Raw genomic sequence first — 15,949 nt, 5'->3', positions numbered from 1 at the left:
TCTTTTTTTCTTTTCACTTTGTCCTAAAGGAAATTATCAGGTCTCTGCATAACCCTGATTTTTTAACACGGAGGGGGTGTGTGCATGCATGGCAAACTGGTCGTGTAAAAATTTTAGAATCTCTAAATATAAAGCTTAAGATATTAGTAATGCTGTTGATAACTGTGTTTGGGGTGATGGTGTTTTTGTAGTATCATTTAAAGGATTTCCAGCTTCTTTCTGTTTCTGTTACCAACCTGTGGAGACCTCTTCATCATCCTGGACTCAGATCAGGGTCCTCAACACTCCTGCGCTCCCAGCCAGCTGAGGCCGTTGTTCTCGCCTGTGTGTTTTTATAGAAGTCTAGGAGTTGGGGGTAGGAGGTGGGTGTGGGCAGGGGTCACGTCACTTACAGGTTGCGTTTGGTAGAAGCAGTCACATCAGCTGAGAACAGAATCCCCAGGGCCTGAGGATATCCTGCAGAAAACTGGGTTTTAGTGTGTAGCTTGGCATCAGCCTAGAGATAAGACAAATTCTATTTTAAAAATCAAGTGCTCTGGCCGGGCACAGTGGCTCACGCCTGTAATCCCGGCACTTTGGGAGGCCGAGGCGGGTGGATCACGAGGTCAGGAGATCGAGACCATCCTGGCTGACACGGTGAAACCCTGTCTCTACTAAAAATTAAAAAAAAAAAAAAATTAGCCAGGCGTGGTGGCGGGCTCCTGTAGTCCCAGCTACTCAGGAGGCTGAGGTAGGAGAATGGCGTGAACTCGGGAGGCGGAGCTTGCAGAGAGCCGAGATCGCGCCACTGCACTCCAGCCCAGGTGACAGAGCGAGACTCCGTCTCAAAAAAAAAAAAAAAAAAAAAAATCAAGTGCTCCATGACGGGATGGTGATATGGTTGGCTGTGTCCCCACCCAAATCTCAGTTGAATTCCTACATGTTGTGGGAGGGACCTGGTGGGAGGTAATTGAACCACAGAGGCAGGTCTTTCCTGTGCTGTTCTCATCATAGTGAATAAGTCTCACGAGATTTGACAGTTTTATAAGGGGGAGTTCCCCTGCACATGCTCTCTTTCTGCCTGCTGCCATCCATGTAAGACATGACCTGCTCCTCCTTGCCTTCCACCGTGATTGTGAGGCCTCCCCAGTCATGTAGAACCATAAGTCCATTAAACCTCTTTTTCTTCCCAGTCTTGGGTATGTCTTTATCAGCAGCATGAAAACAGACTAATACAGATGGAGTAAAGGAGGGCTACTGAAGAATTGAAGCCTCATAGCTGCTGGAAATAGATACAGTCGGGGTGGAATTACTCATGGCCAGTCCTCCACAGGCAGCGGGGTCATTGTGAAGACCTGTGTGCCACAATATCTAGAAAACAAAGGAGCCACGAGCCACTGTTTGCTTGTCGTCTAAATCAATGGACTATCTTATCACGTGCAAGGTTAGACAGTGTATTACATATGAATATTCATAAGCAGAACTACAAATATAGACTATATACTGTAAGATACTATTCATTATACAATGATTAATTCACCTAGCTACTTCATATAGAATTTGCCTTCAGTTTTACATTGATACATGTGATAATAACTGCTCTGTGTGTTCTTGAGGAAGTGCTCACATTCCTGTACATAATGGAAAAACCATCATATTTTGAAATAGGGCACGAGATTCCGGCCCCCATGTTGTCAGTTACAAGCTGCTTAGACTTCATGTCTTGCTTAGATTCTCAAATTCTCTGCATCTGGAGAATGGCAAAGATAGTGATGCTCATTTCTAGGGTTGTCATGAGGCTGAAGTGAGATAATGGCAGCAGAAATACTTTGTGAGCAATAATGCTACAAAGGTCAGCGACTCTTTATGTAAATAATGGCCACCTTGGAAGCCCCTTTCTTCAAAGAGTCTCAGTCTTGATTCTTGAAGAGGTGTAATTTATCTCTGAAAAACTGCATTATTTCTTGCTGGGCATGTTGGCTCACGTCTGTAATCCAAGCACTTTGGGAGACTGAGGTGGGGGGATCGCGTGAGCCCAGGAGCTCAAGACCAGCCCGGGCAACAAAGCAAGACCTCATTTCTAAAATTAAAAAAAAAAATTATGATATTTCCTGAGTTTTGACCTGATGAACTACTGTGGTAAATCACTGTGTCTCACAGTGTTGTAAGCGAATGGAGCAGGCTCCTTCTTGTTTGTATGGTGTAGTCCATGAAGCAGGAACTACCATGTTGGAAGGGAATGGGGCAGGCTCCTTCTTGCTTGTATGATCTAGTCATTGCTATAGGAGGTACTATGTTGGATGAAGTACCATGTTGGATAAGTGGCACAGTGGATAGAATCCATCTCCATTGTGACCATGAGTAGATTCCTGCTATTAAATTGGAGTACGACTTATGCAGGGCTTGGGGGTGAATCTGGAGGCACAGGTGGCCAAGTCTCCCATGGGCCTGCACCCCCAGATGAGGGGCCCCCAGATGCAGATCAGGGACTTTACACCCCAGAGGGCTGCCTTCTGGCCCCTCCCAGATTTTGCTGTCTCCCCAGAGGTGACCACTGTTTTGATCTTCATCGCCGTAGCCAGTTTTCCCTGACCTGGCTTTTATAGGAAGGAAGTTAGATAGTAACCCCTGGGCCTGGCTTCTCCACCTCCACTCACCTTGGAGATTTAGTTGTTCCTGCCTTGCTGAGGGAGACACTCATCGTTACAGGGCAGGCATGGGTACCTCTCTGCTGAGCGCTGGTCAATGCTCCCGAGTGGCGGCTCCAATCTGCACTCCCAGGAGCAAAGTGTAAGAGCCCCATGCCCTCCCCAATCCCCGCCACTGCGAGCCCTTTCATTTTATCCCTTCATGAGGGGGGAGTGGCATTTCCTGTGGTTTAACTTTATATTTTCCTGGTGACTAAGCACTTTTAAAATACATTCATTGGCCATTTGGAGACTTTTTTGGGGGATGTGCCAGTTCAAACATTTTTGCCATTTTGGATGAGTCTTTTTTGATGTATAGATGCTCATATTTTCTAAATATGTCTTCAGCGAGAAATGTTTTACAAATGTCTTCTCCCACCGAGACTGGCCTTTTCACTCTCCGTGCTGTCTTTTGGAGAAAAGTTGTTCATATTTTTAATGAAGTCCCATTTATCAATTACTTGTTTCGTGGAAAGAAATTTTTTTTTGTTGTGTTTAAGAACCTTGGTTTCTCTGAAGGATGTGAAGGTATTTTTCTTGTGTTTTCTGCTGAAAATGTTATTGTTTTACATGTCACATTTAGATCTGTGACCCATCTCATTTAATGTTTTGTATAATATATGAGGTGGCAACCATGGTGTGTGTATGTGTGTGTGTGTGTCTGTGTCTGGGGGTGTGTGTGTGTGTGTGTATTGTAAACCAAAAATAAAATTCTAAGTCCTGCAATCATCTGAATTGACCCCTCCTCTTGGCAAGGGCGTTCCAAAGCTAACCTGAAAAACTAATTCAGACCATGATGGGGAGAGCAAGGTCAGATGTGCCTCATGACACCCTCCTCCCTTTTGGAATTACTGCTAGAACAGACTTAACTCTAGAAGAAACATTTACAATCTGTTCTCTCAGAAGCCTGCTCCCTGGAGACTTTACCTGCATGATGAAACCTTGGTCTCCACAACCCTGTGTCTTAACCCAGACACTCCTAAGTCCTTAGACAATAACTTGACTCTTTCAAAAACTTGCCAATCAGAAAATTTTTGAATCTACCTTTGACCTGGAAGCCCCCACTTCTGGATGTCCTGCCTTTCTGGACTGAACCAATGTGCATCTTACATGTATTCTACTGATGTCTCATGTCTCCCTAAAACCTATGAAACTAAGCTGTGCCTCAACCACCTTGGACACGTTTCTCAGTATCTCCTGAGGGCTGAGTCACTCGCCATTGGTCACTCATATTTGGCTCAGAATAAATCTCTTCAACTATTTTACAGAGCTTGACTCTTTACTGACAATATCTGTAGGTGTGTATGTATATATAGAGGCATGTATATGTAGGTGGATTTGTATGTGTGTGTGTATATATATAATAAAGAGAGAGGTCTGTATTTATAGAGGTGTGTGTGTGTGTGTATGTATAGATGTGTGTGTGTGAAAGCATATGTATATGACATTTAATGTATTCTGAACCATCCTTTACCCAATAAAGTGCACCAGTGCCTGTATCATGAATTGAGTAACCATATGTGTGTGGGTGAGGACTGCTAGACTCTTACCATCATGTATATAATTATGAGAGAGAGGGAGAGAATGTGAGTGAGGCAATTAGCCACACTCCTCTTTACGCCTACTGAGAAAAAGACACAGAGACCAGCAGCATCAGAACACCTCACTGGGGCAGCTCTGCACTGGGTGCAGGTGGCAGAAGCCTGGAGGGATTCTGTCCAGCAGGAAGAGAGGCCGGCTTCAGCCCCTCCCGCCTGACAGCGCGTGGGTCCTGCCTTGCCTGGGACTCCCGCCTGACAGTGCGTGGGTCCTGCCTTGCCTGGGACTCCCGCCTGACAGCGCGTGGGTCCTGCCTTGCCTGGGAGGAGGAGCCCAGGATTGGAGGTAGGGGCTGCTCCCGCCTCCAGAGGTTCCCAGGAGGCCGCATGTTGTGCCCTGCCGGCATCCACGCATTTGGGTTATACCCACTCCCAGACGAGGACACTCATGGACTCCCTCTGGCCGCGCATGGAAGCCAGGCCTGTGGTCTGCATCTCGCCACGCTCCACGCAGCTCCTGCACGCATCGGCTGGGCTCGCAGATGTCATGTCCACCTCCTTTCTTCTTCCCTGAGCCTCTGCTGAGCCCTCCCGACCCGAGGGTCGGCCGCTTCCTTCCCCGCCTGAGTCACTTCCATGAGTGGCTTCATCCTCAGAGCCTCCCCTTCTTCATCGGTAACGTGGGAAGTATTCCCACCGCACAGGGTTGTTTTTGGTTGAAAGGTAGCACTTGTCAGGCTCCTTGCACGCCATCCACAGCCGGACATCGTAAAAGTTATGGTGACTGTCACCTTTCAGCCACTCCTCAGCCTCAGACCTCTGGGCTCCTGGCCATGGCATTGACCACAGAATGTCATAAACAGCCCAATGTGTTTTTTCACGAGAGCAGTTGTTGAAGCCTCCTGCAATTAAATGGTTGGAGATTGATTGACTTGGGAATATCACCGCATCACAGAATCAGAGCAAACTTTTTCGTGGCACAGGAGCAACATCAACTGAGTGGTGAGTTCTGGCCCTCAAGGTAGCGCACACCCTCGATGATGGGTGGAGCCAGGTCACAGGTGAAATTCCCATCCAGGTGGGACAGACTCAAGCCGGGACTGGGTTCCCCTGACACCGGCTTGCCAAACGTGCTTCCCTCCTGGATGCACAGAGAACGAAGGTGGCGTGGACACTGTGGACTGCAGGAAGCGATCCCACCAGGGATGAAAAGGCCAGCTTCCTTCATTGCAGCAATTCCGCACTGAGCTGCTTGCACGGGGCTCGTGCTCTGTCCCATACAGCCTTAAAGCCCATGAACGTGGAAGGAGACGACCACGTCTGAAAGGAAAATTCCATATAGGCATGTAAGTTATTGGAAGAACCCTTAAGATCTACCTGGGTTTAACATATAATTTGCTACATATAACTTGGTATATCATTCTCTATAGTCATTTGCCTACAAATAATCAAAAATATAAATTCAATGTTGCGTCTCCCATCCAGATGTTTTATGTTAAGAACACCTCATATCTGATGTCTGACAGCTATTTTCTTTTTTTCTACCTATTTGCCTTGAATTCACATTCATAGTCACCTTGTTTTCCCTCCCACTTTGTTTTTCATTTGCATTTTGACCTAATTTATGAAATTATCCAGCAGGGTGAGACCTGGTGGAGTTTTGCTGGATGAAACTCCTCGACACATTCAACTCCTTTTAAGAAGTGCCTGTAGATTGAAAGTTCAATTGCTCGAAACAGTTTTTTGCTAAACGACAAATGTGTCTATTAAGAGTTTAAGTTGCACTTTTAAATCCATCAATGGCACTAAGATATCATTTAGCAATATTGACACTTGAAGGGATAAAAAAAAAAAAAAAACAGAAAATACCTTTGACCTCAAATAAATGTATTAGTCTTTAAGGAAAAAAGAGGTGGAATTGCCCTTGGCGTCTTAGGAAATCGCAGAACATACAATGGGTATAAACGACGCCAGAATACACAAGATTTTCAAAGTTTTTGGAAAAAGCTGAGTTCATGCCGATTATAGAAAGCATTTGCGTCTTTTGAAGGGTTTTCCTCTGAGGGTTCAGATGTGCCTCGGGGATCATGCTGGTGACAATCCCAGCTTTTTGCAAACTGTCTGGTCTTAATTGCCTTCAATCAAGTCGCTCCAACCGAGATGGGAAAAATCACAGCTGAGTTTCCTCATACTTCTGGCCACCTGACAGGGCGTCAGGCGTCTTTGGTGACAAACTGGATCCTCGGGCACCTGGCCCAGCAGGACTGCAGGGTGTCGGCTGCTCCTGGGTGAGCACCTCCCATACAGAGAAGCAAACCCTCTCCTCCCATGTCCCGCCGCTGCCCAGCTGAGAAAGAGGTGTGGTTGCAGAGGAGTGGAAAGCTGACTTCTTCCACTGTTTCTCTCCCAGCATGTCACACTGCATTGCTGTGTGCTTCTTTTCACAGGCGGCACACACCTCTGGCACTGAGTGTGTCCGTGTGCCGTTACTGGACGGCCACACCTGGCAAACATATTGATCTGTGTCTCTCAGCCTCAGGCCACAGCTTCACGCTCCAGCTCTCTTCAAGATGGAAGTTTAGAATTTCTTGTCTCTTTGGAATTCAGAAATCACAAAGTCTCCATTGCCAGGTGTCTGGGAGAGGAGAGCTAGTGTCCCAGGGAAATCAGAGTGACTCGGAGCCTCGGCAGGAGCACAGACCTCAGTCTCCCTCCTAAAACTCTCCTCCAGAAATGTTTCTCTTTGCTCATTTTGTCAGCTTTATGATCCTTTTTCTGATGCTGCTGTTAATCCAGATCTAACGAAGGAACAGTGCGGTGCAATAGCTTTCCAATGGGAAAGGGTCTTTCCAACAGAAGCTGAGCAAAGTCTCAGAGGGACCCTCTCAGTCCTGCTGACCTGCTGGCCGTGAAGGTGACACATTTGCAGAACGTCCACAACAAACATCTGTGAGTGCTCTTGGGCTGTTGTAATGTCCTAGTGAACTGCTGAAATAGAAAAGTCAATCAGCAAAAAAAATCACCACTTAAGCAGTTAAATTAGCGTTTCATTTTTTTTTTTTTTTTTGAGGCAGAGTCTCGCTCTGTCGCCCGGACTGGAGTGCAGTGGCCAGATCTCAGCTCACTGCAAGCTCCGCCTCCCGGGTTTACGCCATTCTCCTGCCTCAGCCTCCCGAGTAGCTGGGACTACAGGCGCCCGCCACCTCGCCCGGCTAGTTTTTGTATTTTTAGTAGAGACGGGGTTTCACCGTGTTAGCCAGGATGGTCTCGATCTCCTGACCTCGTGATCCGCCCGTCTCGGCCTCCCAAAGTGTCATTATTTTTAATTGAGTGATCTAGTACCTCCCTATGAGCCACACTTTATGGAATTTCAATAAAGACCAACCAACCGTAACGAATCGGAACACTTTATTAAAGCAATCTGTCCAGTCTTCAGATGCTGACGTCTTGCAGCTAATTATATGCATTACTCTCCCACACATTTTTGCAAATTGAGCCACTTTGGTGTACTGGAGATTAACAAAGTATTAATAATAGAGTTATTCTCCCCTTACGATCCTTGCAGACATAGAGAAGTAACCATGTCTCCAAGCCTCCTGCCGCTGCTGACTACTCATCCTCGAAAGTGTCCTAGATGAAGTAGCAGCAGGTACACGACAGTAGGAATAAAAGCTCCTCTCCTCTAATGTCCGGAGCTGCATGGTGGCCTTAGAGACTTTTAAACCGGAAGTCTCAGCTCTTCAGTCTACCTCAAGAACAAAACGAATCTGTCCTTCACAAATGTTGCCCAGGTTACAAACAGTTCTGAGCAGAACCTTGGTCCCTTCATTCCTGTGCAGAACATCTAAATCAGTCATATTTAATACGAATGACTAATGTATGTTATAACCATAAAGGCAATGGTAACTTAATGACAAAACCGCAACTAATTTTTAAATATTTATATTCCCAAACACTCCAAATGTTTTAAAAAGTTGTTTATCTTGTCATGATTCTTGTAGACTTTACTCCTTATATTTTCTAAGTGCATACATATCAGATACATGGGAGGATTTTCAAAGCCTGCATCCTAGTCATGCCTGACTCTTTCGTCGTGTGCCTTGCAAAGCCTTCCAATACCAGTTGTCCACGATGCAGCTTCAGACTCTGCAGACTCAGCCCTGGTTGTGTTGCATGACTCTGCAGCTGCCACACACACAACCCCAGTGCCGGTTATTCCCGCAGGGCTTGACTGACAGATACCAATGGACCCGGATATCATGACAATGTTAGACCCAAAACAATCTGTATTTATTTTTAACAAAAGGAACCTACTTTTTTCCAACAAAAAATTTCTGTTTTTTTCTCTTTGAATTGACTTTTATATTCTAATTCCCCCATATTTCCTTCCAAATCCAGAATAATTTATGCCTTGTAAATTGAGCCATTTTATTCCAAATGTAGACTATTTTATACTTGAAAGTCCTTTATTTTTAATATGTTTTACATAGTTCTTTATTTTACCTATCGTCTACAGATATTTATGCTCATGGTATATATTTGGCATATTCGTTTATATATTCTTCACATTCATATAGTCTTACCATACATTTACATATTTGAATATGTATTTTATTTTGTATGTTACATTTTTATGTATGTTATAAATTTAAATTTCCTATTTAGAAAATGTTCAGTGAGTACAAGGGTCTCTGTTCATGGTTTTCTTCAAGATTGAGTTATTTTTACACATTATTAGAACATAATCGATTTAATCAGCACGGATCTATGACAGATGTTGGTAATTATTATGCATAGAGATAAATATTTAATGGAATTAGTTTATTGATGAGATGGGTGGAGTTTCCGTTAGTTCCTTCAGCAGTTGGCTGAACATCAGCTGTTGGCCGAGGGGCCATGCATCCTGGTTACCCGAGATCCTTCCTATTTATGCCTTCTATCCCAGGAAATTATTAATAATTAACAGTGCTCCTGTCTCCTCAAAAGTATTCCACTGTGGTTAGGAATTACATGGTCATCCTACATACTAGAGATCAGACAGTTCAGCAGCAACCCTGTGATTATTTTTACCTTTGCAGATGGAAGGTGCCTAGAAACCCGCCCCTGGGACTGTGTCTCTGGGAGAAGTTCTGCCACAGGAATGCCATCTGGCCCTCAAAACTCCTTCTGAGATGTAGAAGAAAAGGAACATATGACGAGCTATCATTAAAATGATTTTTATTCATGTATCAGCAAACAATTCAATAACATTGTCCTCCAAATTTCTAAACAAAATATTGGAAAATACCTGATTCGCACAAGGATTAGTTACCAATCTTTAGTCTTCTATTTCCTCAATTTCTAGAAAATGTTCCAAGACACATCAAGTAACTGTTAATTGTGCCTACACCCCTTCAACTTAGGGGCACCTTGCTTAACACAGTACACTCGGAACTAGGTGTGAAATCGAAGTGTTCAACACACCTTTACCTCATCATGCACTTCAAATACATTTTTGTCAGAATATATTTTGACCAACAGAACGAAACTGCAGACCAGCCTACTTATGGGAAACCTCACCATCTAGCCTACTGGCTGAATCCATTCTCATCACCAAATCAAACAGCCAAATACAACCGACTCTCTCTCTCAGGAGAGACTTAACTTTATTTTTAACTTATTTTATTTTTAATTCAAATTCATGTATGAATGGTTCCTTTGACAACCATCTCACTTCTGAAATCAGAAAACCAGTGACTTCCTCAGTTCCCGCAAGCTCGCCTGGACAATCACACAGGGCAGGAACAGGCGCGACACCCTGGTGGCTTCATGGTGCTTTGATTAAAGGATGTTTTATGCCACAGGATTTCAAATGATCTCTTTGTTTGGAGTACCAGAAGTTTCTGTCCTCCAGAGAACTGCCCCTGGTACATTCTAGAAGGGTGGGAGACCCTCCTTCGGAAAACAGTAGGAGAAACTTTCCTAAAGGGGAGTGGGAAGGAACCCTGCAGGCAGCCGCCTCCAGACAGCATGTGCCACGCTCAGGAGAGGGTGCCTGTGGGAACCGAGCCTCTGGGATGAGCTCCCTGGAATCCAGCCATGACCTGGGCCTCCAGGAGGCATTTCGGGTCTTCTGGGGAGCTGTGCCCCTTGTGCCTCCGTAGAGACCCCACGTACTCTCCCTGAGAATGGTTCCTTATATCTGGGACTCTGCTTCTGTGTTCTTCTCCGCCATCTCAAACACATCCTTGCGTTTGTCTCCACAGAGACCACCCCAGATGGGGTGCCTCCAACACAGCCCTGGCACGATGGCTCCCTCCAGTCTACGAGGACGGCTTCAGTCAGCCCCGAGGCTGGAACTCCGGCTTCTTGCACAACGGGTTCCCACTGCCCCAGGTGGGTACTTGGGACACTGCTACCCTGGACGAAGATTGGGTCCTGTGATGCTGAGGGAGGGAAATAGCCTTTTACTGGGTTCTTGCTCATGCTGGGTGCCACGTGCAACTCCTTCAGATCCTCCCAGCCTCCCTTTGATGTAGCAATCACTGTTTCTGCCCTATGGCTTAGGAGCCAAGGCTCAGGGAGATTAAAATCTCTTAGTGAGTGGAACCCTGCAGATTTAAATTAAGTTTTCTCAACCCTAACATTTCTGTTCCTGAAAATTACTTCGTTGTTTTCAGATAAGTTCCTTTACCCATCATGTGGGCTAGGTACATCCCAAGATGCCTTTGAGTTCAGCAATCCACTCGCTGACGTAAAGATGATCACTTTACTCCCAGAGGTGAATTTATTTGCTGAACAGTCATAGCCTAGTAGAATCTACTGGTCTATTTGGTCAAAAAATGGGCATTTTGCTTGTAATTTAACTACTCATTTCAATGAATCAGCCAGTCTGTTTGCTCTTGTGCCATGTTCAGTGACGAAATTATGTAGAAATACAGCAATGGATGTTGTTTAGCCCAAAAAGTGCAGGTGGTAGGACTCAGGTCTGACTCAGACCAGCCGTGGACAGATATACCAGCACAGAGTTCCCCTATGAGAGCCAGCAACTTTACCTTGGCAATTTTCCCAGGCAGGTTTTTAGTAAGAGGACCCAGTGTGCCCAGAAGCCATGAGCAGCCCTGGGTAGAGCTGGAGGCTGAGTCACTGAAGACAGCTTGGTGCTCCCAGCAGCAGGGACGAGGGGATTGGGCTCACGCTCTGCTCCCACTGGCTTCCTGCAAGTCACTTGGCCTCAGTTGGACAATCCCTAAAATGGGATAACACTGTCTTACCCACCTTGTGCTCAACGGTAGAGACCAGTTCAACCCCCGGAGCTTCTTAAACTCTCAGTATTATGAGCCTGTGATTCTGTAAACCCATATTTGCTCAGAATTATTTCACTATTGAGAAAAATCAGAGTTCAAGTGTCCTTAAATGTAAATTGTTAGTTTTCCAATCAGCTGTGACAAATTACTCCAAATTTAATGGCTGAAAACAACACAAATGTGATCTTCCAGTTTCATAATGAGTGTCTGATGTCTCACTTGGTTCAAATCAAGGTGTCGCAGAGCTGGTTCCTTGTGGGGGTTCCAGGGAGAACCCCTTTCCTGGCAATTCCAACTCTGGAGGTGCCTGCATCCCCTGGCTTGTGGCCTCTCCTTCAAAGCCAGCAATGTTGTATGTCTCTGTGCCTTAGTTTAGAGTCACAGCTCCACCTCCAGTCAGGAGAGGGCCTCCAACTTTAAGGACCCAGGTGATTGGACTGGACACTCGTGGAGACCCAGGACAACCTTCCCATCTCAAGGCCCTTAATGTAATCGCATCGGCAGGCTCCAAGGATTCACGAACGGATGTTGTGCGAGAGGCATTTTTCTGCCTCCACAGATGACCCACTGACCCTCAAAGATTCATGCCCCATCCTCGTGCATAACATGCTCACCCCATCCCAAGGTTCCCGCAAACCCCATCCCATGACAGCACCAACTCCAGGCCCAAAATTCAATCCAAATCTCGGCATATAAATCATCCACATCAGGTAGGGCAGGCTCAGGGTAAGATCCATCCAGGACAAAATTCCTCTCCATTTGGACCTAGCCTGTGAGACAGGGAAGCCTGTCATCTGCTCTCCAGACGCCCTGGCAGAATGGTGTTAAACGTAACAGCAGCAGACGTCTGGGTGGAGAAAGGAAAAGAAGGGGAGTCACTCCTCCCAACCCACGTGGAAATCCAGCCAGGCAATGTCCCTTAGGCTTCAAGGCCAAGGAGTAATCGCCTGTGGCTGGAGGCTCTGCCCTCTGAGTCATGGACTCAAAATAGACGACTCTTCACTTAATCCTGACAACAACCCTGAAGCTCAGCCTTTCCATATTAACTTAAAGATGAGGAAACGAGGGCTGAGGGAAGTTAATGCCAGGCCCTCCAGCCACCACAAATCAAGGCAGGGATTGGAGTCCAAGGGCGTCTGTCTTCAAAGCTCAGGCTCCTCCCGCCCTAGCTCCAGAGCACAGATCTCCTAGGGGCACCTGGAGCTCTGTGAACAGGAACTGCATGATCCCAAAGGTCATCTTTCTTCTCCCACGGAGTCTCCTATGTCCTGACCAATGGTCTCTTCCTACCCAGGTCCGGGAGGTGACACGACATGTCATTCAAGTTTCAAATGAGGTTGTCACAGATGATGACCGCTATTCTGACCTCCTGATGGCATGGGGACAATACATCGACCATGACATCGCGTTCACACCGCAGAGCACCAGCAAAGCTGCCTTTGCGGGAGGGGCTGACTGCCAGGTGACTTGTGAGAACCAAAACCCGTGTTTTCCCATACAAGTAAGTTTTAGAAAATGTTTTTGTGTTTATTATGAAACTAAGTGTTGTTTAAAACGTCAAACAGAACAGTATAAAATAAAATGTGAAAGTCTGTTTCTGTTGTCCTAGTCCCAGGGGTAACAGTTGTGAATATCCTGTGCATCTCACTGGAAATTATCTGGATACACACATATATATATATATAGCATATAAGATGGCGTGTGGGCAGATGTGTATATGGCAAATATGATAGTGTGTGGTCAAGTGTATATAGCATATAGGATTACATGTGGGCACGTGTATTAGCATATATGATCATGGGTGGGCATGTGTGTATATAGCATATATGATAGCATGTGGGCACTTGAGTATATACGATCATGTGTGGGCATGGGTGTATATGGCATATAAGATAGTGTGTGGGCATGTGTGTATATAGCATATAAGAGTGTGTGGGCATGGGTGTATATAGCATATAAGATAGTGTGTGGGCACCTGTGTATATAGGATATAAGATAGTGTGTGGGCACGTGTATATATGGCACACAAAATAGTGTGTGGGCATGTGTATATAGCACATAAGATAGTGTATGGGCATGTGTGTATATAGCATATAAGACAGTGTGTGGGCACACGTGTATATGGCATATAAGACAGTTTGTGGACTTGTGTGTATATGGCATATAAGATACTGTATGGGCACGTGTGTTTATAGCATGTAAGTTAGTGTGTGGGCACGTGTGTAAATAGCATGTGATCCCATGTGTACCTGTGCTTTTTCTCATCCTCTGTGTCATATCATGTGCATGCTCAGTGCCTGGTAAGGACCACTTAGCAATAGTTCTTATACATATCTGCATAGCATTAAGTGAACAGAAATGTTAATTGTTTGTGACTTCTTAATATTCCATTTGTGTGTGCATTATAATCTGTCTAACCACTTCCCTTATTAATGAGTATGAGTTGCTTTCTGCTTCATTGCTGTTTTTATGCTGTCACAAATAATGAAGCAAAGAGCACACGTGGCCCTTAGTCTTTGTGCACATGTGTACACCTGATGGATCCAGGGGTAAGATTGGAGGTGCTTGTGGAATTTTGATAAATATTGCAGAATTACTCTCCATTAATATTGCACAAATGTTCACTCTTGCCAGAAAAGAAAGAGACAATATAGGTAGGTTTTTAATTTTACTTCTCTCTAGAAGCCAGCCTTGAAGTTAACAAGGGACATTTTCTTTATTTTCTTTTTCTTTTTTTTTTTAAAGATAGGGTTTCATTCAGTCACTCAGGCTGGAGTGCAGTGGTGCAATCTCAGCTCACTGCAACCTCTGCCTCCCAGGTTCAAGTAATTCTTCTGCCTTAGCCTCCCGGGTAGCTGGGACTACAGGTGCACGCCACCACACCTGGCTAATTTTTGTATTTTTAGTAGAGATGGGGTTTCACCATATTGGCCAGGCTGGTCTCGAACTTGTGACCTTGTGATCCACCTGCCTCAGCCTCCCACAGTGCTGGGATTACAGGTGTGAGCCACCACGCTCAGCCAACAAGGGGCATTTTCTACTTAAGAGCACAGATGGTTTCAGGCTCATGTCTTCTCTTTTTTTTTTTTTTTTTTTTTTTTTTTTTTTTGGAGACGGAGTCTCGCTCTGTCGCCCGGGCTGGAGTGCAGTGGCCGGATCTCAGCTCACTGCAAGCTCCGCCTCCCGGGTTTACGCCATTCTCCTGCCTCAGCCTCCCGAGTAGCTGGGACTACAGGCGCCAGCCACCTCGCCCGGCTAGCTTTTTGTATTTTTTAGTAGAGACGGGGTTTCACTGTTTTAGCCAGGATGGTCTCGAACTCCTGACCTCATGATCCGCCCGTCTCAGCCTCCCAAAGTGCTGGGATTACAGGCTTGAGCCACCGCGCCCGGCTCAGGCTCATGTCTTCTCTAACATTCATTCAATAAAACTTCACTGGCAGTTATTCTGTGCCCTACTGAGCTGTGTGCTGGGCAGGCTGAAAAGGAAGACAGGCTGGTCCCTGGAAGATGGGCAGGACAGTGACATAAACCAACAGTTATAAAATTCTGGGCATCTGCAGAGAAGGTCCCAATGGGCAAAATCAAGGTATCTAAACCAAATATCCCAAAAGGAATCATACTAGGGGAAAGGAGGAAAAGGAGCAGCGTAAAGACTGTGTCAATCATAGAAACTGAATTTCAACCAGGTCCAGCCTGTCCCTGGGAGGAGGTCACACTCTCTCACGCGGGGCTCAGACCCTGGATGACGGGGGAGTCCCTCGCTCTTCTCTGCAGAGCCTCCTCACCAGGCATCCCTGAAGTGACCCCCGCTGCAGCACGTCCCTCTAACCTGGGGGTTCATTCTCTTTTTTTTTTTTTTTTTTTTTTTTTGAGCTGGAGTCTTGCTCTGTTGCCCAGGCTGGAGTGCAGTGGTGCAATCTCAGCTCACTGCGACCTCCACCTCCCAGATTTAAGCAATTCTCCTGCCTCAGCCTCCTGATTAGCTGGGACTCCAGGCATGCACCACCATGCCTGGCTAATTTTTCTATTTTTAGTAGAGACAGAGTTTCACCATGTTGCCCAGGCTGGTCTTAAACTCCTGACCTCAACTGATCCACCTGCCTCGACCTCCCAAAGTGTTGGGATTACAGGTGTGAGCCACCGCGCCCGGCCCTAGTGTTCATTCTTCATACCCAGGACCCCAAAGTTCTCATCTGTTAACACTGGAGCTATTAGATCTTGCAGAAGTACCTGTATCTTCAGCAATGAACAGTCTGCCAAGCCGAGGCCCTCGTTCCCAGCTAAGTGGCTCCCAAGCAGAATCTCTGCAAAAACGACTGAGTTGTGCAGCCTGGAGAAGCGGTGGAGACGGGCACCTGTTATCTGTCAGGTCTTGGGTTCCAGGCTTGCCTTGTAACTTATCAGCTGCTTGTATATAGGTTTGTTGTCTGTAAAAAGAGTCTATTTCCCACCTAATAGT

General features: G+C 45.9%; 1 protein-coding gene across 1 annotated transcript in view; it reads left to right on the top strand.

Moving 5' to 3' along the window:
• TPO (thyroid peroxidase) overlaps positions 1-15,949 on the top strand; it is a 100,677-nt gene that overhangs the window by 23,326 nt on the left and 61,402 nt on the right. Inside the window, exons 5-6 of the mRNA XM_033176693.1 lie at positions 10,450-10,579; positions 12,785-12,991. Coding sequence (XP_033032584.1) covers positions 10,450-10,579; positions 12,785-12,991 — 337 coding nt within the window. The remainder of the gene's footprint in view (positions 1-10,449; positions 10,580-12,784; positions 12,992-15,949) is intronic.

Source organism: Trachypithecus francoisi, unplaced genomic scaffold (genome assembly GCF_009764315.1).
Source record: "Trachypithecus francoisi isolate TF-2019V2 unplaced genomic scaffold, Tfra_2.0 Lachesis_group17, whole genome shotgun sequence".
NCBI classification, from domain to species: domain Eukaryota; kingdom Metazoa; phylum Chordata; class Mammalia; order Primates; family Cercopithecidae; genus Trachypithecus; species Trachypithecus francoisi.
The sequence above is the reverse complement of the archived record's forward strand: the minus strand, read 5'-3'. Positions and strand labels throughout refer to the sequence as shown.